We start from the raw sequence: 23,009 nt of genomic DNA on the forward strand, positions 1-23,009 counted from the left end.
ATCAGGATGTCCTTTCCAAATCAGAAACACTGCCTGCCCTACCCCCTACATCCCAAACCAGTGTGGCTCAGGGTTGGGATTCTCTTCTCTCCCGCTCTTATATTCACACATGCACACTTACACGCACTCACTCACCCTGCTGAAATGTGTGGCCCTGACCAGGGCAGGGCGAGGCAGAGCTGCATTATGGGATGCCCTGTGGGGGAGGGGGCACAGCGGCCTGTTGGAGGGAGTGGCCTGGGTACCCCAGTGGGAGAGCGGGGGAGGGCAGCTGACCTTCCCCGCACAATGCCCCACTGTGACGATCCCCTCCAACTCCAGCCCCCAAGGGAGGGAGACCCTGTCAGTGGGACACGGCCCCAGGGATTGTCAGAAGTGAGCCGCAGCATCTTAGAGATGAGATGCCTCGTGTCATCAGTGGGTACCCTGAGCCCTGGATGTGGACTCAGACAGACCGACAGTTGAATCAGGGTTCTGGGCAAGTCCCTTCACCTTCTGGAAGCCCAGAGGTCACCACAGGTGGGAGGAGGCCTTGATCGGGCCCAAGACTCAGCGTGGCTGGGAGGCTGGAACAGTGCGTGGCAAAGGGAGTGCAGAGAGCTGTTCCCGTTGGGACAGCCTGGGCGCCTAGCAGCCGCCATGAAATGAGGATTTATCCCACGCTTATATGGGCCATGCACCTGGTGAGTGAGAGCAGGTTGAATTCTCAGCTCTCTGAGGCACATAGGACCCCTGTCCCCACTTTGCAGACAAAGCCTCCCATCACGGGAAGTTAGGTCACACTCAAGGTCACAGGGGCATTGAGCACGGGTGAGTTTTGCACCCAGCAGGCTGCCCTTGGAGCTAGTGCGCTAATCTTCCGTATTTCTCACCCTTTTCTTTCCCTCCTTCTCCCCTCAGGGTCCTGAAGGAAAACCAGGGAGGCAAGGCGAGAAGGGCCGGACAGGAGCCAAGGTGGCATGCCATGCTTTCTGGGGCCGTGACCTCCCCAGTCCCTCCTCCCCTCGCCCTGCCCCACGTCTCTCTCGTCTGTCTCCACCTCCCTATGGGGCCTGGTGACAGCCTGTCTCTCCTTCCACTGCAGGGTGCCAAGGGCTACCAAGGACAGCTGGGTGAGATGGGCGTCCCTGGAGACCCCGGACCCCCTGGCACCCCAGGCCCTAAAGGGTCCCGGGGCAGCCTGGGACCAACGGTGAGAACCCTCTGGGTGGGGTGGGGTGGGCTGAGGCACGGAGCAGAGGGGGGCCAAGGGCAGAAAGAGAGGTATCGCCAGCTCGACCCCTTGTCCTGGCCGCTTCTTTTGAATCATGGATCCCTTTGGGAACCTGCAGAACCCGCAGCCTCTCTCCCTGCAAAAGTACCCACAGCACCAAGTGTCTCTTTCAGTTTGAAGGGGGTGGTGGGTCTTCTGAAGTCCTTCGCAGACTCAGATTAACAAGCCCCATTTTAGGAGAGGGAGAGGGGACCAGTCCCTCGTGAGTGTTTTTTAGGAAGAAGGAGTTTTCCCACTGGAAATAGCTCCATGAGGATCAGGGTGAAGGTGCTACGAATCCCTGGGGGACTATGAGGGTGTCCCGGTCTATCGCTGGCCTGCCCTGAAGGAGGGCCCCCGGGGCTCTGGCAGGTGTAGAGGGGGAAAGCAGGGGGAGGCAGACAGGTGACGGCATCTCGGAGCTGCCAGTGTGCACTGATCAACGGCTGAGCCGTTTTGTGACACTTAAAGTGTCCACGGTGCAAATGCTCCCACCCTGGCTGATTGCATGCTGCCACCATGATGTCACTGAATGGGCACGTGGGAGGAGCTATGCAGGACTGTGTGTTGTCCACTGCACAGACTCCGTGGGCGGAAATACGCGAGAGCGTAGGTAATAATGAAATGTAGTTATCGGGAAGGGCTGAGTTTGGAATATTTATCATCTTTGTCTTTAATATGATTGGTTTAACTGTAACCTCTCGTAGGGTGCTCCAGGACGGATGGGGGCCCAAGGAGAACCGGGACTGGCTGGTTATGATGTAAGAAAATCTCACCTACCCCCTTCTGGAATTCTGTCCTGCAGGCAGGGACCCAGGAGTGCCTCGGCCTCAGCCCCTACCACCTCCCTGCTGCGGGTGGCCCTCAGGCCACTGAAGGTCCCTGTGCCCACAGAGCAGCGTGGGGGTCAGAGGCCGCTGGTGGGCTGGGCGGGGGTGGGCAGCCAGAAGTGCCGTCCCCCTCCGAGTGCCTTCACTGAGTCCTTCCTTCCCATGGCGGGTGCCACGCTCGCTCCCTGTCTGGGCGTCACACCTGCTGTCTGCAGAAGGGAAGGGTCTTAACCCAGTTCTGCATCCACACTGGCACCCCTCTTAGAGGTGTGCCGGGGGCCGACATGGCTTGTCTGGGAGGCCAGGCCCCAGAGAGGCACAGGGCCTGCTCCGAATCACACAGCGAGGTGGGGCAGAGCCGGGACCCAAACTTACAGCCCAGATTCTTCACTTCCGAGTTCCTGTCCTTCATCACTGTGCCTCTCAAGTCCTCACTCGCCCATACGCTCTCACCTCTTGTCATCTTGTTTCCTGTAGGGACACAAAGGCGTCATGGGCCCCCTCGGACCTCCTGGACCAAAGGGCGAAAAGGTGGGTGCTCAGTCCTGGGAAGCAGGTGCTCCCTCTAGTAAGTCCCTGGGAAACAGTGGCTGGGGTCACGCGGAGGTTCACGGTCGGCTCAGCCCTGCTCGTACCACGGCTGGCCGGGAGCCGTTAGACCTACATTCAACCCAGATGTACCGGGTATCAGGTCTGTGCCCAGCACCAGAACAAAACCAGACACAGCTCCTGCCTTCCCCGGGGCTTCCGGTCAGGCAGGGGGAACGGACACCAGTCAGGCACCAACCAAAACTGCAATCCCATCATCTGTGCGAACGTGAAGATTGAAGCCTTGCTTAGGAACGAGATCACCCAGTGAGAGCCAGCAGAGGGCTTAGGACAGAGAGCAAAGCCAGCCTCTCACAGCCAGGAAGGAGGCACTGAGGCAGAGGGAGGGCATGTCTGTTTCCCACTCCTTGGCTCCAGCCTCGGTAGAAGACAGGAATAGGTAGAAGAAAGCTTGCTGATGGCTGTGCCCTGCCACACCGTGCAGGTGGGGACATGGGGCCAGAGGGCCAAGGCATTGGTCTCAGGTCACATTCCAAGGCAGCACCAAGATGGCCCCGGGCCCGGGCCTTTGAGCTCCGAGTCCCCCGCTCTTGCCTCCCTCCTCCCCTGATGGCCCAGCTGGAATGCCTCTTAGCAGGCGGCCTGCCGCTGTCTCCTTGCCCCCCTGCCTCCCCAGCCCTCCTTTCTTTCGCCGAGTCAGCTACCCACTAACTACATCCCGCTGCCTGGTGAATCACCCTGGCCTGGCTTGCTGTCCAGCTGGCCCCTTCCTCCTGCTTGGAGAAGAGATCTGCAATCAGTGGGCTCCAATATCCCACAGGAAGCCGCAGGAAGTGTCCCTCCTCGGCCCTCACGGTCTGCCACGGCTGGCACAGGAGGGGTTAAGACGGACCCTGAAACAAGAGGCTCCCTCTGAGCCACCTTCAGCCCCAGACCCAGTTCCTGTGGCTGCCGAGAATGGGATCCTAACCCTCAATCCGCCCTGAGCCTGCCGGGGCCTTGGGTGGGGCCCCAGGGTTCCCTGAACCTTGACAGCCTCATCGGTTAAGCGGGTGGGTAGCTCGGGAATGCAAGGCGAAGCAGGACATCACATAGATGGCAGCCAGGGGCACTTTCTTATGTATAAGGTATTGTATGAGTTCTCTCGTTCATTTGGCTATCTAACAGGGACTTAGGGATTTCAAATGATTATGCGGTGTGTTCTCGGCCCTGAGCTAGGGGCTGCAGAATGATGCCCTAAAGGGCTCAGGAGTAAAAATAGGCAGGAGAGCGAAGAGCCACCCATAAGCTGGAGGGTGCTGGGAGGAGTGGGAACAGGTTCGCAAGGGAGACCCCAAAACACAACGGCCGTGCACAAAGCTCTTGCCCGGGATATCTCCACGGTCCCCGCCGCGACCCCCACCTGGAGGTGTCAGTGTCCCACGTGACAGATGGAGAAACTGAGTCTTCACGATGCTCAAGGACTAGGTCAGGACCCCGGTGGAAAGGTGGCAGGACTATGATGCAGACTGTCTGATGCCAGGCTGTGCATCCCTGGCTTTCGGAAGCAGGCACTTAGATGAGCTGATATGTCGTTCAACTCGTTTTTTTTTTTTTTTTAATGTTTATTTATTTTTGAGACAGAGACAGAGCATGAACGGGGGAGGGTCAGAGAGAGAGGGAGACACAGAATCCGAAGCAGGCTCCAGGCTCTGAGCTGTCAGCACAGAGCCCGACGCGGGGCTCGAACTCACGGACTGTGACATCATGACCTGAGCCGAAGTCAGACGCTTAACCGACTGAGCCACCCAGGCGCCCCTATGTCGTTCAACTCTTGAATTCCCTGTGGGGCATGTGTCTACAAAGGTGGTGTCTGGAGGGATTAGGGATGAGACTCTGGGAACAAGGAGACGGGGGCTTCACCAGCTTCCTGGTGCTAAAAACGCATCCCCGAACTAGAGCCACAATGTAAGGCAGGGCGGGGGAGAGGTGGGCAGCGGAGGAGATCTGTACAGCTGGCTTTGGGGTCAGACCACTCCTTGATTTCTGTGTGGCTTTGACTAGGACCCTTCTTTCCCTGGGCCTCAGGCTCCCCCTCTATAAAATGGGCCAGTAGGCACAGCAGTGTAGGAGTGCTGAATGGAATCTATGAAGCACGTCATGAAGTGTCGGGCACACAGAATGCACTAGGTAGACCCTGCCCCCCTCTCCATATGCGCCCTAGTCCGGCTGCTTCCCTCCACGGTGGGACTGAGACTAGGGACAAAAAGCCACAGAGAGAGGTCAGGGAAGAGAGGGAATCCCCACTCCCTGGGCCACCCCCTTGGGTACAGCTGGTTCTAAGCCTCGGGCCAAGTCCCTCCCGCCTTCAGTCTCTGCCCACAGGAGCCACAGAGGCCCTGGGCCAAAGGACTGCAGCTGCCAGCCCCCAGGACTGATTTGGGCCGGGGACAGGCTCCAGCTGCAGGGGCAGCTCCTTCTGCCTCCCAGGCTTCCCCTTCAGTCGCGGCCAACATCGAGAGGGCCCGGGGTGCCCTGGCTGGAGCCTCCTGCCCAGCACGCACCCCCACGGGAGTGGCACCGGTTGTCTGGGGCTGGAACATTCTGAGCCCCGAGGTTCTGCCGCTCGCTGTTCTGCTTACACCTTTCCTGTAGCCAGCACATGGCATCCAGCCTCCTGTCTTGGGGGTGGACCAGGGCCCAGGGCGGCCTGCCAGGGTCCCACGGCCTCGAAACCCAATCTCTCCAATCCGACTGAATCCATGCCACACGTCGCCCCTGCTGTTATTGTCAGCAACGCCCAGTTTCCTGGCCATCTGAGGCCCTACTGTGTGGGCAGTCCTGAGCTTCCCTCACGGGGTCCTCAGAGCAGCACTGCAAGGCTTCCCTGTGCTGTTTGCAGATAGGAATCTGTCTGATGGACAAGACCCCCGAATTGGCCCGCGGCCGAGTGCAACGTGGGGCAGCCCCGGGCCTGCTCTGGGGTTTTCTGGCCACTTCATTCCTGCAAAGGCCAGAGAAAGGGATTCTTACTCGGGGCTGAACAATGGAGCAGCCCACATCATCTCTCTGTGCCTCAGTGTCCTCAGCTGTAAAATGGGAAGAATAATGTATCACCTGCTGCATAGGGTTGTTGGAAGTATGCAGCCAGTGTCTGTGGCTGGCCGGTGGCAGTGCCCTTGGCTGCCAGCTGTTGGAACTATTGTCACTCCCTGAGGAGCACCACACGGGGCCTTCTCGTGTCATTTCCTGGAACTCCTCGGTATCACCATTGTCCCTTCACCCTACCTCGCCCCCATTCCCCAGCTGAGACGAAGAACTCTGAGATGGGAAGGGACCTGTTGAGGGTCTGAGCAGCTGGTCCTGTGCAAAGCTGGGCATGACCCAGGTCTCTGCTCCGAGCTACCTGGGTCTTACAGCCTGAGGGCTCCTGCTCGGGGTGCCCACCGGGGCAGACCGTAAAGAACACTATGCTGTGTTCCACGATCCTGGTTGCACACCCAGGTCTGCCCTTTCCCTCTCTGGCCTCAGTCTCCCCATCTGTAACCCTAAGTAGGCTGGACTTCATCTCTGACGAAGGCCCTTTCCATGCTGTGTGGAGTATCTAGAACTCCCCAAATTCACCAGGAGCGGGAAGTGTGTCTTAAAGCCCGTTGTGTCCACAGGGGGAGCAGGGTGAGGATGGCAAGGCCGAGGGGCCCCCTGGGCCACCTGGAGATCGGGTAAGTCCCCCTTCCGGTCCCCTGGACCCCTGCCCAGGTGGAGCCCTAGCTTCTTGCTGTGGGGAGGGGGAGGGGAGATTGGCAGGGGTGAGGCTGCTGCCAGCTTGAGAGCCGGAGGCCAGTGAGACCCAGACCCAGGTCTGCATCGCCTGCACCTGGTGGCTCATATTTTGTTGTCCTTGTCATTCAGGGCCCCGTAGGCGATCGAGGAGACCGCGGGGAGCCAGGGGACCCTGGATACCCCGTAAGTATCAGAACTCCTACCCGCTGGCAGCCTCCAGCATGTTCTGCAGGGACATTCCTCAGCCCTCACAGGCGCCTGGCGGGAGAACAGCCTTCACCAAGAGACAAGCCCTCCCTCCCACCATCAGTGCCCAGCTTGAAGCACAGACCCCCTGAAAGAGAGCTCAGGCCAGAATTCATGCTGACAGGGGGACTGTCAGAGGGAGAGGATGAGATGGGAGACAGAGACCCCTTTCCTCGCCGGGCCTCAGTCTCCCCATCCGTGGCCGGGAACAGCTCTCCCAACAGAAGCAGTGGACAGAAGCAGGAGACAAGCCACTGGGGGAGCACCCGGCCCCCCCACCAGGCTCCTCCTCTCACGGGCAGGGTCATTATTCCACGGCTTTGCAGATTAGCGAGCCCAGAGAGGGGACGATGACACATGGCTATAGGAAGAGTAAGCGCTCGGGGGCTCCTCCAGGCCGGAAGTTGCCCGGGCCCCCAGCCCTGCCAGGATGGGCCCCCTCACTGGTCTCTCCTTGGCTTCCAGGGGCAGGAGGGTGTGCAAGGCCTCCGTGGAGACCCAGGCCAGCAGGGCCTACCAGTGAGTGGTGCTTCCTGTCCCCCACCCGGCCCCCGCCCCGGAGGTGGGTGGACAGCAGTGGGGGAAGTAATGGCCCCTTTAAAGCACAGAGGGATCCTCCCTGTGGGATAGCCTGGGGCAGTCCCCTCTGGTTTCTCCTGCCCTGATGCTTGGGGCGCCCCCAGAGCCTGCACCCCCAAACCCCTCCCACCCCTCCCCCTCCAGGCGGACACTGGCTACTGCCCTCCCCAGGGGGGAATCCTGGGGCTGCTTTGCATCATCTCACCTTGGTTTTCAGGGGCATCCGGGACCCCGGGGACGTCCAGGACCCAAAGGATCGAAAGGGGAAGAGGTGAGAGAGCTGACGTCCACAAGGGAGGCCGGGAGGGGCAGACACTGGCCCAGGCACAGAGCACGTGGGAGGCTGGGCTGGTTGGCGCCCTGCAGGGTGCTTCAGGTCAAGATCTCTTTGCTTCAAAGGGCCTGAGGGGTGGGGGTGAGGGGGATTACCAGCCCAGTATGCGGGGCCTCCAGGAGGGGGACTTTCCTGTCTTGTACCCAGAGCCCTTATGTCTGCCTCCACTGAGGCACTGAAGTTGTTGGGCCAGTGCTGTCTTAATGCCCTCAACCTCCCCTGCCCCCCCACCCCCCACCACTGTCCCAGGCCACAGGGATATAGCCACACTCTGAGGATCAAAGGAGCTCCCGGGCTCAGGTTCCCACTAGGAAATTGCCGTACCTAGAGCCTCTGTAGCAAGGGGAGCCAGAGGGGGCCCAGGGCCCAGAGCAGGGGCAGTGACAGCACGGGCAGGTTCCAAGGCCAGCCTGCCCCTGGGCTTCCAGGCCGGGGCTCTTGGGCCCATGTGCAGATTCAGATGCTGCCCAAGAGGTAGAGGGACAGGCCACACAGGGGCCCCATAATCCTCTCAGCACCTGTCCCAGAAATCCTAGGGGTCTGTCCTCTTCCAGGCAGCTTCCATCATGTGCCCCTTGATTTTTCAGGGACCAAAGGGAAAGCAAGGCAAGGCAGGGGCACCTGGACGAAGGGGGATTCAGGTGAGTGACCCATGCACGGCCGGTTCTCTCCCTCCTGCCTCCCAGCCCTCCCCAGAAGCCCTCCCCAGCTTTTTTTTTTAATGTTTATTTATTTTTGAGAGAGAGAGAGAGAGAGAGAAAGCACATGAGCAGGGGAGGGGCGAAGAGAGAGAGGGAGCCACAGAATCCAAAGCAGGCCCCAGGCTCTGAGCTGTCAGCACAGAGCCCGATGCGGGGCCTGAACCCACAATCCACGAGATCATGACCTGAGTTGAAGTCAGACATTCAACCAACTGAGCCACCCAGGCACCCCATCACCAGCTTCTTTTATACCTCCAGGGCCTGCAGGGGCTGCCAGGGCCTCGGGGCGTGGTGGGGAGACAGGGCCCCGAGGGTATGGCTGGACCAGATGGGTTTCCTGGCCGGGATGGTCAAGCAGGACAGCAGGTGAGCAGGGGTTAACAGATGGTGTCTTGTGTGTGTTGGGGGCAGGGTGGGGTGGGGGGTGGGGTTCTGCCATAGGCCATGGGCCAGGATAAGCAGGTTTGGAAACTTGCATGGGGCAGAACCAACATATCCAGAAGTTTCCTGCATGGGCAATGGCCTCAGTCCTTGGGACCTGGGAATGTGGCCCTTCTGACTGTCCATGTTTGCACCCAGAAGGTCCTGCCCCATCCAGTGCAGGGAACTTCTGCCTTTAAGGTCCCTCTTCCTCCCTACCTGCAAATGCGCAGCTCCTGGTGTTTCACTGGTCCAGCTGTCCTCACACACACAGGCAGGATGACCTCCGCCGTGGAGTCTGACCTCCCCCTTCCAGGTCCACCCAGAGTTCACCGGGACTTTGGAGTCATTCTGCCTCCTTGGCTGCCTATTTCCTGAAACACAAGAGATCCCCTTTTGCCATCTTTCTTTACAGGGGGAGCAGGGAGATGATGGGGACCCTGGCCCCATGGGCCCTGCGGGGAAGAGAGGAAACCCAGGTGTGGCCGGCTTGCCTGGAGCACAGGGGCCCCCAGGATTCAAGGTCAGACTCTTGTTAATACACTTACCCACCCCTGGCACCCTTTCAGCCTTGGTACTAACCATAATGACACTAAGCAGTGTCATTATGGGCACCCATGTCCCACAGCCCATGTGAAAATGGAGTTCCTGTCACTGACATTTCTCAGGGGTCCCTGCCCCAGGCTTGAACCTGACTTATAGGAAAGTGTATCCAGGTAGCAAATAATTATAGAAGGCACCCTCCAGGCCTTAATAAAACAGGCAAACTGGTTACTAAGCTGTCCTTGGGCGCCCTCTTGTGGGCCTTCGTGGAACAAAGGCAAGGTAGCGCTCCCAGCCAGGACCCCCTTCTAACAGGCTTCTTTTTAGAAAGCTTCCCTGAGCGGTGGGGAGGCAGTCCTGAGTCGGTCTGAGCCCAGGACTAGACACAGAAGGGGAGACTGAGATGGATGAGTCAGACATGGCTCCTCCTGCCCTCCCCAAGCTCGAGGTTTAGTTGGGGGAGAGGCTGGAACCCTCTGCGGGAACAGCAGGCAGAGGGAGAGGTGGCCTTGGCCCAGGGAGGGTTTAAATGAGGCGAACAGGGGAGGAATGGCTGGAGCAGGGGTGCGGAGCTGGGAACTTCGTGGTCTGCTGGGAGGAAACAGTGTCGAGGAGAGGCAGGGTGGGGAGTGGAGGGGAAGTTGGAGCTTGAATGCCACAGTAAGGAAAAGAGGCTGTCCTCTCAAGGAGGCTGAAATTCTGAGCCCCCACCAGGCCTGTATCTGAGCCCAAGAATCCTGAGATGTCGGTTGACCCTGTGGAATCACTCTCTTGGATCTCCCTGCCCCTCCCCTAGAACCATGTCCCCATTTGGTCATTTTGATATTTTGGGTTTTTTTTTTTAAGGGTGAAAGTGGATTGCCTGGGCAGCTGGGCCTGTCTGGCAAACGAGGGACAGCAGGTGGAACCGGACTTCCTGGGAACCAGGGGGAGCCTGGATCCAAAGGCCAGCCGGTGAGTGAGCCCTGGGAATACAGATGTTCTCACACACACATGCACACAAATACTCATGTTCACACATGCACGCACAGGCCCAGAAGCCTCCCTCCTGCTCTGTGACAAGGGCAGAGCAACAGCCTCTCTGGGCACCAGATGCTCGTCTGCCTCCCCTGAGCAGGGTGGCAGGAGGGAGGAGGCTCAGAAATGAGATCTGAGGGGCGCCTGGGTGGCTCAGTTGGTTGAGCGTCCGACTTCGGCTCAGGTCATGATCTCACAGCTCTTGAGTTCGAGCCCCGTGTTGGGCTCTGTGTTGACAGCTCAGAGCCTGGAGCCTGCTTTGGATTCTGTGCCTCCCTCTCTCTCTGCCCCTAACCCACTCACATTCTGTCTCTGTCTCTCTCAAAAATAAAAATAAACATTAAAAAAAAAATTTTTTTTAAAAAGAAATGAGATCTCAGTGGTCCCTTCAGAATGAGGAGATGTGGATCGCCATCTGAACCTGAAGTAGCCTTGTATCTATCTAAGAAGCTCATTCTGTGATTTAAAAAGCATCTCACAAGGAAAACTCTGGGCTCAGATGACTACAGTGGAGAATTCTAGCAAAAGTTTATGGAAGAAGTACTACTCATTCTTCATAAACTTTTCCAGAAAATTGAAGAGGGGGGGCACTAATTCCCAACCTAGTCTATGAAACTGACATTTACCCTGATGTCAAAGCTGGACAGAGACATTGCAAGAAAATTACAGACCAATATATCTCATAAATAGGAATACAAAAGTTTTCAATACAATTTTAGAAATACCAATCTAAGAATATATAAAAAGGGTAGTACATCAAGACCAAATGAGGGGTGCCTGGGTGTCTCAGTCAGTTGAGCATCCGACTTCGGCTCAGGTCATGATCTCGTGGCTCGTGGGTTCAAGCCCCGCATCAGGCTCTGTGCTGACAGGTCAGGGACTGGAGCCTGCTTCGGATTCTGTGTCTCCCTCTCTCTCTGCCCCTTGCCTGCTCGCACTCTGTCTCTGTCTCTCAAAAATAAACAAACATTAAAAAATTAAAAAAAAAAAAAAAAGAATGATTGACTGAATTTTTTCCCCAAGAAGCAGAAAAGAGTCAAAGATATGTGTTTTCATTACTTCGAGGTTTATTTTATTTATTTATTTTGAGAGAGAGAGAGAGAGAGAGAGAACACGGGCGTGTGTGCTGGGAGGGGCAGAGAGAGGAGGAGACAGAATCCCAAGCAGGCTCCACACTGTCAGCGCAGAGCCCAATGCAGGGCTCGAACTCACAAATCGTAAGATCATGACCTGAGCCGAGATCAAGAGTCAGACGCTTACCCAACTGAGCCACCCAGGCACCCCTATTCTCACTACTTCTATTCAATATTGTACTGGCAGCTCTAGCCGATGCCATAAGGAATAAAAAAAATAAATAAAAAGCATTCATGTCAAAAAGGAAGAGGTGAATCTTTTTATTTGTAGATAAAATGATTATCTATATAGAAAATCCGGTGGAGGGGCACCTGGGTGGCTCAGTCAGTTAGGCGTCTGACTTCGGCTCAGGTCATGATCTTACGGTTTATGAGTTCGAGCCCCGCCTTGGGCTCTGTGCTGACAGCTTAGAGCTTGGAGCCTGCTTAGAGTTCTGAGTCCCACTCTCTCTCTCTCTGCCCCTCCCCTGCTTGTGCTTGTTCTCTCTCTCTCTCAAAAGTGAATAAACATTAAAAAAAATTAAAAATAAAAAAAAATCCAGTGGAATCTACAGGAAAGCTACTAGGACAAGTGAGTATAGCAAGATGGCTGGACGCCAGCTCAATATGCACAAATGAACTAAATCTCGGGGCACCTGGGTGGCTCAGTGGGTTAAGCGTCCGACTTCGGCTCAGGTCATGATCTCATGGTCCATGAGTTCAAGCCCTGCATCAGGCTCTGTGCTGACAGCTGAGAGCCTGGAGCTTGCTTCGGATTCAGTGTCTCTGTTTCTTTCTGCCCCTCCCCCACTCAGGTTCTGTCTCTCAAAAATAAATAAACTGTTAAAAAAAATGAACTGAATCTCTATGCACTAGCCATGATCAGAACTTGAAATCTGAAAAGCAATACTGTTAATAATAGCAGAAGAAATAGGAAATACTTAGAGACACATGTGACAAGAGGTGTACAAGACACGTGGGCTGAAAACCTGCAAAGCATTTCTGAAATAAATTGAGGGAGACCTAACTAAATGGAGGAACTTACTGTGTTCGCTGGTCAAAAGCGCAACATTGTTAAGATGTCGGTTTTCCTCCAGTTGGCATCTGGATTCAACGCAATCCCAATCAAAATCCCATCAAGGCTTCCTTGTGGAAAATAGGAAGCTGCGTCTAACATTCGCTTGGAAATGTGAAGGATCTGGAAGAAACAAAGCAACTTGAAGAAATGGGCGAGTTGGAGGACTTGTAGTATTTGATTCCAAGCTACAGGAATCAAGAAAGTGTGGTATTGCCATAAACATACTAATAACAGATCAAAGGAACAGCATAGAGAATCCACACGTGTAGTCACACACGTGTATGGATAACTGGTTTTTGACAAAGTTGCAAAAACGATTCAGTGGATACAGAACAGTCTTTTCCAGCAAATGGTACCGGGACAATTGGATACCTTATACCCTGTACAGAAATTAAGTCCACATCGATCATACACCTAAAACTGTAAAACTTTTAGAAGAAAGGGTAGAAGAAAATCTTTGAGACCATGGGTTATACAAAGATTTCTTAGATATGACAGCAAAATCATGACCCATTAAAAAAAATTGATAAAGTGGGCTTTATCAATATGGAAGGCTTTTGCTCTTCAAAGGTAAGAGAATAAAAAAGACAAGCCACAGGCTAAGAGGAAGTACAAATCATATATCTAGTAAAGGATTTGTATCTAGGATATGTAAAGAACTCTCAAAGCTCATTAATAAGAAAAGGAGTAGCCCAATAAAGAAATGAGGCAAAAGACTTAGACGCTTCAGAGAAGACGGACGGATGGCGGATAAGCACATAAAAAGATCAGCATCGCTAGTCTTTAGGCAAATGCTCATTAAAACCCTAATGAGGTGCCATTGCGCACCTGTTGGAATGGTAACAATTTTCAAAGGCTGAGCACACCAAGTGTTGGCAAGGGTGTGGGGCACCTGGAACTCTCCTACTCTGCTAACAGGAATGTAAAATGGTGCAACCACTTTGGAAAACAGCTGGGCGCTTTCTTTAAAAGTTAAGCACGCACCTACGGTATAATCCCGGCCTCCAGAATCGTTCACACCCCATCGCTCCCCACAATGGCATCTGGGCGAATATGAGCAAGTTCCTGCTCTCTCTGAGCCTCGGTCTTCTCATCTGTGAACAGGGCACACTGTGCCCCCCTGGGCCGATGCAGGAATGCAAAGCACCTGGCACATTGCAGACCCACAGCTAATGGTTATTCTGAGGGACGCAGTCCTTGGGAGAGCCTTTGGGATGGGTGGGGAAGAGGCTGTGGGTCCTATCATCCTCTTCCTTGAAGACCTGGGACGGGAGAGCCTAAGAGTTCTAGAGCATTCTCACCCGACAGAGGGCATACAGTGTCCAGTGTGTGAGCTCTTCACCCTCACCAAGGTGGAGCCGCTGATGTCCCTGGGAGAAGGCAGGCCCAGAGGTCCTGGGTGGTTGGCTGGGCATCCTTGTCCTGGCCCCACTCACCCCATCTCATTCTGCTCCCCGCACAGGGCGACTCTGGCGAGATGGGCTTCCCGGGAATGGCCGGCCTCTTTGGACCCAAGGTACAGATTCCTACTCCATATCGTTCCTGTTGGGGTCCCATCCATCTACCTAGTTTGTCCATTTATCCATTTACTTTTGCAACAAGTTTTTCATAAGCACGTACAGTGGTGGGCCGGAAAAGAGCGAGAATCGGGCACGGATACCCTCGTTCCCCAGAACTCATATTCCAGCAGACCTGGGTTCTAAGCCCAGCTCCCCAGTTTATCTGCTCTGCACCTTAGGCAAGTTACTTTGGATCTCCAATTCTCAGTTTTGCCATCTATAAAATGGGTGTGATAACCATAGAGGGTCGTTGAAATGGTTAAGAACAGAGGCTTACACTATATAAGCACAGAGCCAGCACACTCTGCTACCTGCTTAGTAATTGTCAAGCCACCCAGACACAGACAGCCCTTCTTCTGCCTCCCACAGGGCCCTCCTGGAGACATCGGCTTGAAAGGCATCCAGGGCCCTCGGGGGTCCCCCGGCTTGATGGTGAGTCCTCTCCTTGTCTGTCCTAGTGGGGACAGTCGCCCAGGCCAAAGGCTGGCCAGCCATCCGCTGGGTGGATACAGGCCTTATTCCTCCTGCTCCTTCAGACTCGAGCCCCCTCTGCCCGCAGCCTTCTATCCCCTTGCCTGTGCCCTTCCTGCCCAGCTGGGCTGCCGCCTCCCCCTTTTACCTGCTCCCCTCCCCCCATTCTTCGTAGCCCACCCCAAGGCACACAGGAGGGGCCCCCGGAGGTGCATGGCCTGGCCCCTGTTTGAGGAAGTCTCCCTTCCATCCCAATGGGACACTCAGGCTGCCGTCCACTCTCCTGTCCCTGTGACTCGGTTCCCCAGGCCCTAGGACGAGAACACACAAGCCTTTCTGTCTCCTTTAGGGAAAGGAAGGCATCATTGGCCCCCTCGGAATCCTGGGACCTTCAGGACGCCCGGTATGTGTAGGGGGCTGACCAGAAAGACTGTTGAGGCAAGCTTGTCTCTGTGACCCAGGGCCAGTCTGAGCCTCAGTTTCCCCATCTTGGAAATAGAACTTCCCCTCTGAGTCCTCTCTTACTGGGCCATGATTTATTGCAGGGTCCAAAAGGCGACAAAGGCAGCCGAGGGGACTTGGTGAGTCGATGGCTGCAGGGGGCAGCACTCCAGTGGGTAGGGGTGGGGTGGGGGACAAGGGCAGGGGCATAGCTCAGCCCTATCCCCTAACTGTCTCTCTCTGCTTCTGTCCTCCTCCAGGGACTGCAAGGTCCGAGGGTGAGTGGGCTGGGGTATGAGGGCTGGTGGGATGGGGATGGGGGTGGGGGGGTGGTGATGACCACTGAAGTCCTCAGGCACCTTCTTTCCCTTTGGACCTCAGTCATCCCATCCGTACCCATCTGTGCTGGAGGTACGACTGTCCTGGGTCTCAGGTCCACTTGAGGAGGCCTGGGGTGGGGAAGATGGAGGGCCTTTGACCAGGTCCTCACTGTTCTTATTTCCCTCCAGGGTCCTCCTGGTCCCAGAGGCCGGCCTGGCCCACCGGTAGGTATCATGCTCGGTGCCCTTGAACTCCAGGGCAGGTGGCAGAGCTCCTTTGAATGAGGCCCAAGGCTTTGCTGGCAGGTGCTTGTCTTGGCCCTGACCCTGCAGGGCTCACAAGCTTCCACAGACTTCCAGGAGACTGTGGAGCACAGACTCTGCCTCCAGAAGAGCAGAGACCAGCTCTGCGTATCCCCCGTGCCCGGGTGGCCCCTCCAGGCTCCTGACAGCCCCTGAGGACTCCAGCACCCAGACCCCATCAAATACTGACTGAGGCTCTTCCTTTTCAGGGTCCTCCAGGGAGCCCTATCCACTTTGTAAGTTGGAGAATGTTCTCTTTGGCCTCCTTGGGGTAAGGCCTGGGAGGGTGGGGGGATGGTTGGCAGCTGACCTCATTCTGGTCACAATGGCTAGAACCCTAAGCTAGGCCCAGGGATGCCCACGTGGTTTTGTCCCCCCACACCGGACCCTGGACCCTAAAGCAGCAGAAAGAGGCCAGAGGGTGGGGAGTTGATGTTTTAGCCAGGATGTGCTCCTGACTGGGAACCCAGGGGGACACTCCAGCGGCCGGGCCCCTGGTCCTGATCCTGTTAGTGTGCTCGGTACAGATCAGCTGACTGCCGAGGATCTAAACAGGTTCTGATATCAATTCAAGCTTGACCCAGGGTGGCCGTTTCCCATTCCCAAGAGCAATTCTGGGACACCAGCCGAGTGCCCTACAGTTCAACTCCATTCTGACACTGTGTATCAGGAGAAAGCATTAGACCCCACTGGTTCTCAGTCCTACGGGACCCATCCCCCATCCTGCCCACCTCAGATGCCTGGTTGTCACCTGTGCTTCTACCAACTGGCTGTAAAGCGGAGGTCCCCATGCCCCTCATTGGGGTCAGTTAATTTGCTATAGCAGCTCACAGAGCAGAGAAACGTTTCACTTACTAGATGACCGGTTTATTATAAAAGGAAATCACTCGGGAATAGCCAGACAGAAGACAGGCACAGGGCAAGTCATGAGACAGAGGCTCAGACTCGCGTGCCCTCTCTGGGTGGCCACTCTCCCCAGAAGTCAAGGTCTCTGAGTGCCATCCCTTTGGGGTTTTAGGGAGGCTTTGTTACATAAGCGTGATTGATGAAATCATTGGCCATTGGTATTGATCCAAGGCCTCCAAGGAGTCCCTCCCCGTGTTACCACTGTGCTGGCTGACTGTGACAGTCAGGCCCTGACGGCGTCCCCGGGAATGGCTGAGGGGGAGGGCTGAACGGAACAGGAGCCCTCGTGCCACTAGGCCCCTCGGAGCTCTGCTCTTCTCATCTCTCAGCATCTCACTGTCCGTCCCCCCAGCATCATCCACCAAAATAAACTGATGGCTCTGACCTCTCGCTCTGCACCGACCCCAGCCCTTCTCTTCTCTAAGGAAGCCAGACAGCTAGGGGAAAGTGAAGAGATCTGGGGGTGGGGGGGGGAACCTTTCCCTCTAAAAATGGAAAATTCAAGGAATTTGAATTTTTTTTTGCATAAGAGCTGATATATTGAGTGTTTGTGATAGGCAGACACCGTTAGATGTGCTTTTCATGGATTAGCTCACTGATTTCCTCTCAAGGTTCTGAGAGTTTTATAATCATGCCCATTCTCAGGGTCCTGATGCAGAGAGACGGTAAGCAACCTGCCCAGATCATGCAGTTAGCAAGCAGCAAGGCTGAGATGTGAACTTGAGAAATACCTGTAGAGTCCGGGCTCTGGACCTCTCGGGCTTTGCTCTCCGTCCTGCTCTCCCTGTCACTGTTCTCATGGCAAGACCGCTGCTGTGCTTCTGGAAAGTCCAGTGCTAGGGTTGCAGGCACAGGTGTGTGGTTGACAGCTACAGTGCAAACCAGAGGAGAAACACAGGCACTGCCGACACACAGAGAAAGGAACCGCACCCAGCCTGGGGGCGGGAGCCCGATGAAGGATTTCCCGAGGAAGCTGACATGTAGGATGAGTCTAGGGCAGGGCTACTCAACTGCAGCCTTTACCAACAAATGATTCTTTGCTACGAGTGATTTTAGGGTGTTTAGCAGCGTGCCTGGCCTCTACCCGCTAGATGCCAGAAGCAACCCTCCTCCAGTTGTGACAGCCAAGAATGTCTCTAGATATAGCCAAATGTCCCCCAGGGGGCAACACTGCCCCTAGTTGAGAACCACTGGATTAGGAGATAGCCAGATGGAGCATTGGAGGGTAAGAAGAATGATCCAGGTGATGGGAACAGCATGCGCAAAGGCCCCGTGGCTAGATAGAGCATGGTGCTTAGCGATTTGGGAACACAAGAGTGCGTCTGGTGCACAGAGTTTGTGTGACCGAGAGAAGAGAGTCTGGGCCAGAGACCACAACACTCAGCTCAGGTCTTGTAACCATGTGGAGGAGTTTGTACTTAATCCTGAGGGTGATGGAGAGCTAGGGAAGGCCTGGAGAAAGGGAGTGGAAGGGTCAGCTCTGACTCCGTTTGTAAGTGGAGGAAAGACAGAGAGTTCCACAGGAGGCAGGCGACTTGGCCGTGATACCACCCGGGAAGGTGGCTGGGAGAGCTCGTGCTCAGACCCTGGGTCTCCCTCTTGGTGAGTCTGGGGAGGTCTTGGGGCCAGGAGTGGGGACAGGATGCACACCCCGTCTCCTCTTTGCACAGCAGCAAGATGACCTTGGAGCAGCTTTCCAGACGTGGATGGACACAAATGGCGCACTGAAAGCAGAGGTACCTCCGGGCCCCCTGCCTGCATGAGATCCCCTCCTGGGGGAGACAGAAGGAATGGCTCACGTGTGGTCAACAGCCTCCACGTGGCCTGCACCGAGCGTCCCACAGCTTATTTGTTCCCCGAGCTGGAGCTGGCGGCTGGGGGAGTCGATGCTGGCCCTCCACTCCCCTTACGCTTCCAGACTCTGGGGCAGCCCCCATCCCATCCCTGGCCCTCAGTTTCCCTACCTGTTAAGTGGGGGGAGCCGCATCATCTCCCAAGTGCAAGAACTTGCGGCTGCAGAGGCTTAGACCTCGGGCCGGGCCGGGACCTCAAGGAGCCGGTGACCACCTTCTCTCCTCATGACAGGGTTACAGCCATCCAGACCGGCTGGTGCTGGACCAGGGAGGGGAGATCTTTAAAACCTTACACTACCTCAGCAACCTCATCCAGAGCATTAAGACGCCCCTGGGCACCAAAGAGAACCCTGCCCGGGTCTGCCGAGACCTCATGGACTGTGAGCAGAAGATGGTGGACGGTACGAGGGCCTGTGGGGTCTGAAGACAAGGCTTCCGCCCCTCGGGGTGGAGCGGGCCGGGCAGGGGAGGTCCAGGAGGGGCTGGCGGAGATGGGGCATTGGGGTCTTGGCTCACTGGGACCAAGATTCTGTCCTTGGGGAGACAGGCACCTGGGGTGGTCGTTTATCCGCTCAACAAACAGTCACTGAGCCCCGCAAGGCAGGCCCTGTGCTTCCCGGGGTGTGGGGGAATGCTTGCACCCTTTCAGAGCCCACAGTTCTGCAAGCTGGGGACAGCCGTTTCAGTGCAAGGAGATAAGAGCCTTGTCGGGACAAGCCTCCAAGGGCGAGGACAGGGCAGGGGACTGTGGGGGGGGTGCTGTCAGGGATTCTCTGAGAGCCAGGATCCCCCCCCCTTCCCGTCCACACCTCTTCTCTCCACTGACAACAAGGTACATTAGTGGCCGGTTGTCCTGCTCTTTCAGCTGTGGGGCCTTCGGCTCCCTTGGAAGGCCTGTGGGGAAACCGGGGGCCGGCAGAGGTGTCTAGCCAGTGGGGTGGAGGCCTGATTCCCGCCCCTCCCCCCTGCAAGCCTTGGGGGAAGAGCCCCTTCACCCAGATGATCCCTAAATCCCTTGGGCGAGTGATTCCGCCTCTCTCAACCTCAGCTGTCCCCTCTGTAAAATGGACACTTCACAGGAGCACCAGAGGCAAGGGCTCAGCCTTGTGGCCCCTCCAGGGCCTCTGCCAGCTGTGAGCTCTGCCCAGAGGCCTTGTTCCCATCTCAAGGGCTCATGGAATCCTTTTCTGCTCCCTTCCCCGACGTCGTGCCCCGCTGGGGCTCCGCGGGTCACCAGGGGTGCGGTCCACCTGCAGAACCAAGCCCCGGGCTCCTCCCCACATAGACATACCATCCCCCGTCCATGCTGCCTGCAGGTACCTACTGGGTGGATCCAAACCTTGGCTGCTCGTCCGACACCATCGAAGTTTCCTGCAACTTCACACATGGTGGACAAACGTGTCTCAAGCCCATCACGGCCTCCAAGGTCTGCTCCCCCCACCCCGCCCCGACACTGACCGGTCCTCTCTGCCCCTCCCCTGCCCAGGGCTCCAGCCCACCCAAGTTATGGTCTGAGCCTCGGCTGTCTTGCTGCCTGGCTGTTTGTGAGCCTGATTCCTCCTCTGTAAACTGGGGACGAATCCTTCTAAATCTGTGGTTGCCAAACCCTTTCGAGTTGTATGATGAGGTTAGTGGTGTTTCCTTCAAGTAGAACTTTCTGCCTAATACCAAAAACAGCAATAGTGGGCCCAGCTGGCCTGGCTTGGAGAGCCGCGAACCAACAGTACAAAATAAGTCCGTGTGATGCTCACCGAGGACGCGCTGCCTCAGCTGTGTGTGCACACGTTTCACGGATGCTCAGTGCCTGCTTCCCACGTGCCCGTCTCTGGGCTGAGGATTTGAGGTGGCTCAGGGCAGCTCAACAAGAAACCAGGACAGGTGGCGGCACTGAGGCATCACCACCCCCCCTGCCCGGGGTACCCTGCGGTGTATTGTGGGTCTGCAGGGTCAGCAAATCCTCCATATGGGAGGACTCATGCTACAGTGGGAGGAGCCCATTGGCCTGCAGGGGAGGGGTGGGGGCAGAGAACCCCTGCATCCCATCCCATCAGGCCTCCCGAGGAAGCTCCAGGAGCTTCCCCGTGCTGACCGGCTCTGACCCCGAGTTTAAGAATCTGCACGTGGGCCAGCTAGTCAGCGAGTCTTGTCGGGTGGCCAACATGTGCCAGACGCAGGAAACACAGTAGCCTCATCAGTGCCCACCCCCACCCCAGCCAGGCTCTTTCCCCTCTGACTCTGAGTCTGGGGTTTGGGAACCCCCACGTCAAACCTCCCCAGCAGAGGGGTGAGGCCAGAGATGGCCCCTGCACTGGCCATCCCACCAGGAACAGTGGCCACCGTTTTGTGCCGGTCTCAGCCTATAAATAACCAACGTTGCAGCTGGGCCAGCCCTTGTGGTTCTTACTATGATTGCAAGGTGCCCTTCGCTACTAAGAAATTTTGAAAAAGTACGGATTTGTTACTTACCGGACCTGAAAATCACACAGCACATCGGGGGCGCACAGCCAGGTCGCTGGTGGAGAGAGGCGTGTGTGCAGGGGCCTGGGGTTCTGCTTTTATTGGGGTCCAGGGTGGGGGCTTAAAAGACAAAACCAATGGTCAGGGCTTAAGCTGCATCCACTGAAGCCATAAATCCTGTCCTTGTTGGTTGTTGGGACTGCCATTTCTGGGGCCTTGGGACTTAGAAAGGGTGGGGAGGGCACTTCTCATATTCCCCCTGTTCCAAGAGGCTCTTGATCTACTTCCTCTTCCTCTCTGGGCCTCAGGATCCCAGCTCAGCTCCAAAGACAAACCCCCTCCCACACCCATGCCATGGGGGAGGGATCAGGTGACTCCGGAACCCTCATAGCTGTGGCCTCGGTTCTTTCCCGTCCTTGTTACTCCTTGGCTGTGGACTGGCTCACACTGGACCTCTATGTCCCTGTCTCCAGTGGGCACGCGTCTGGGGCAAAGCTGGGAAAGGCTCACCAGGAAAGAGCTTCTCTCTGCTTCTTCCAGAGAGAGGTGAGGATATTTGAGAGCCTCGGGCAGCCGGCCTGACCCTACCTCACTGCCGTGTTTCTGCCACAGGTCGAGTTTGCTGTCAGCCGGGTCCAGATGAATTTTCTGCACCTGCTAAGCTCTGAAGTGACACAGCACATCACCATCCACTGCCTTAACATGACCGTGTGGCAGGAGGGCACGGGGCAGACCCCAGCCAAGCGGGCTGTGCGCTTCCGGGCGTGGAACGGGCAGATCTTTGAAGCAGGGGGTCAGTTCAGGCCAGAAGTGTCCATGGATGGCTGCAAGGTAACCCTTGGGGCCCCTCCTGGGCCTCTCATGCATGAACATAGCAATTAATTATATTATAAAATTCTAAAATTACTCATAACAATTATTATAAAATTATACATAACAATTAATGTAATACACGTTAGCACATTACATTAGTATGTTAGTGTAATATAGTATATTGTATTAGCATAATTAGCAAATACATACAATTTTTATCATTCCGTAATAGTTTTATTATAACAGTTTTTTTTTTAATTTTTTTTTAAACGTTTTTATTTATTTTTGAGACAGAGAGAGACAGAGCATGAACGGGGGAGGGTCACAGAGAGAGGGAGACACAGAATCTGAAACAGGCTCCAGGCTCTGAGCCGTCAGCACAGAGCCCGACGCGGGGCTCGAACTTACAGACTATGAGATCATGACCTGAGCCGAAGTCGGACACTCAACCAACCGAGCCACCCAGGCGCCCGTATAACAGTTTTTAAAAATTCCTTTGATTCACTATCATCTCTGGGAAACTTCTGAGAGAAGATCTGGCGGATAGAAATTTCCCAGGCTGCTAGATGGCTGTACTTACTTGCAAGGCTGCTTGTAGGAGAATATATTTCTGTTCTTCTCTTTGCCCCCATCCTGACCAGGCTAATTGGTTCTCTTGACACTTTTGGTTATTTTTAAATGTCTAAAACTGGGTGGGTTGTTGGCAGAGAGGGAGTCAGAAAGTTGTCCAGAAAAACTAGTTGCCCAAAATTAAACAAAACTAATAATACACAGTGTTAGTGAGGACGTGGGGAAACCAACACTCTTGCACAAAGCTATTTGGGAAAAAATTGGTAGAGGCTTTTGGGACCCAGCTGGATATATATACAGGAACACCTCAGAGGTATTGTGGGTTCCGTTCTATTCACTACAATAAAGTGAATATTGCAATAAATTAAGTCTAATTAATTTTTTTGGTTTCCCAGCACACACAGAAGTTATGTTTACATTATACCGCAGCCTATTAAGTATTTAACAGCATCATGTCTTAAAAAACAATGTACATACCTTAATTAAAAAATACTTCACTGATTGGGGTGCCTGGGTGGCTCAGTTGGTTAAGCGTCCAGCTTTGGCTCAGGTCATGATCTCATGTTCGTGGGAACCATGAGCCTGCATTGGGCTCTGTGCTGATAGCTCAGAGCCTGGAGCCTACTTCGGATTCTGTGTCTCCCTCTCTTTCTTCCCCTCCCCCACTCACACTCTGTCTCTCTCTGTCTCTCTCTGTCTCTCTCTGTCTCTGTCTCTCTCAAAAATAAGTAAACATTAAAAAATACTTCACTGATCGGGATGCCTGGATGGCTCAGTCGGTTAAGTGTCTGACTTTGGCTCAGGACATGATCTGACCTGATCATGGGTTCAAGCCCCACATGTGGGGCTCTGTGCTGACAGCTCGGAGCCTGGAGCCTGCTTCAGATTCTGCG

The 23,009-nt window shown here is 55.4% G+C and overlaps 1 protein-coding gene and 1 long non-coding RNA gene across 2 annotated transcripts in view; one reads left to right on the forward strand and one right to left on the reverse strand.

The window, feature by feature from the left end:
• COL27A1 (collagen type XXVII alpha 1 chain) overlaps positions 1-23,009 on the forward strand; it is a 140,205-nt gene that overhangs the window by 114,019 nt on the left and 3,177 nt on the right. The window contains exons 38-60 of the mRNA XM_042963692.1: positions 901-954; positions 1,085-1,192; positions 1,960-2,013; positions 2,560-2,613; positions 6,276-6,332; positions 6,523-6,576; positions 7,105-7,158; positions 7,436-7,489; positions 8,140-8,193; positions 8,512-8,619; positions 9,089-9,196; positions 10,063-10,170; positions 13,886-13,939; positions 14,352-14,414; positions 14,803-14,856; positions 14,999-15,034; positions 15,155-15,172; positions 15,404-15,439; positions 15,727-15,753; positions 18,094-18,159; positions 18,509-18,677; positions 19,593-19,702; positions 21,346-21,564. Of these exons, the coding sequence (XP_042819626.1) occupies positions 901-954; positions 1,085-1,192; positions 1,960-2,013; positions 2,560-2,613; positions 6,276-6,332; positions 6,523-6,576; positions 7,105-7,158; positions 7,436-7,489; positions 8,140-8,193; positions 8,512-8,619; positions 9,089-9,196; positions 10,063-10,170; positions 13,886-13,939; positions 14,352-14,414; positions 14,803-14,856; positions 14,999-15,034; positions 15,155-15,172; positions 15,404-15,439; positions 15,727-15,753; positions 18,094-18,159; positions 18,509-18,677; positions 19,593-19,702; positions 21,346-21,564 (1,719 nt within the window). The remainder of the gene's footprint in view (positions 1-900; positions 955-1,084; positions 1,193-1,959; positions 2,014-2,559; positions 2,614-6,275; positions 6,333-6,522; positions 6,577-7,104; positions 7,159-7,435; positions 7,490-8,139; positions 8,194-8,511; positions 8,620-9,088; positions 9,197-10,062; positions 10,171-13,885; positions 13,940-14,351; positions 14,415-14,802; positions 14,857-14,998; positions 15,035-15,154; positions 15,173-15,403; positions 15,440-15,726; positions 15,754-18,093; positions 18,160-18,508; positions 18,678-19,592; positions 19,703-21,345; positions 21,565-23,009) is intronic.
• Positions 2,448-18,573, reverse strand: LOC122232986. The gene is made up of 5 exons (XR_006210373.1): positions 18,388-18,573; positions 17,155-17,292; positions 12,391-12,543; positions 8,893-9,047; positions 2,448-2,553 (listed from the first exon to the last, which is right to left on the reverse strand). It is a non-coding gene; the product is annotated as an uncharacterized LOC122232986 (long non-coding RNA).

Source organism: Panthera tigris, chromosome D4 (genome assembly GCF_018350195.1).
Source record: "Panthera tigris isolate Pti1 chromosome D4, P.tigris_Pti1_mat1.1, whole genome shotgun sequence".
NCBI classification, from domain to species: Eukaryota; Metazoa; Chordata; class Mammalia; order Carnivora; family Felidae; genus Panthera; species Panthera tigris.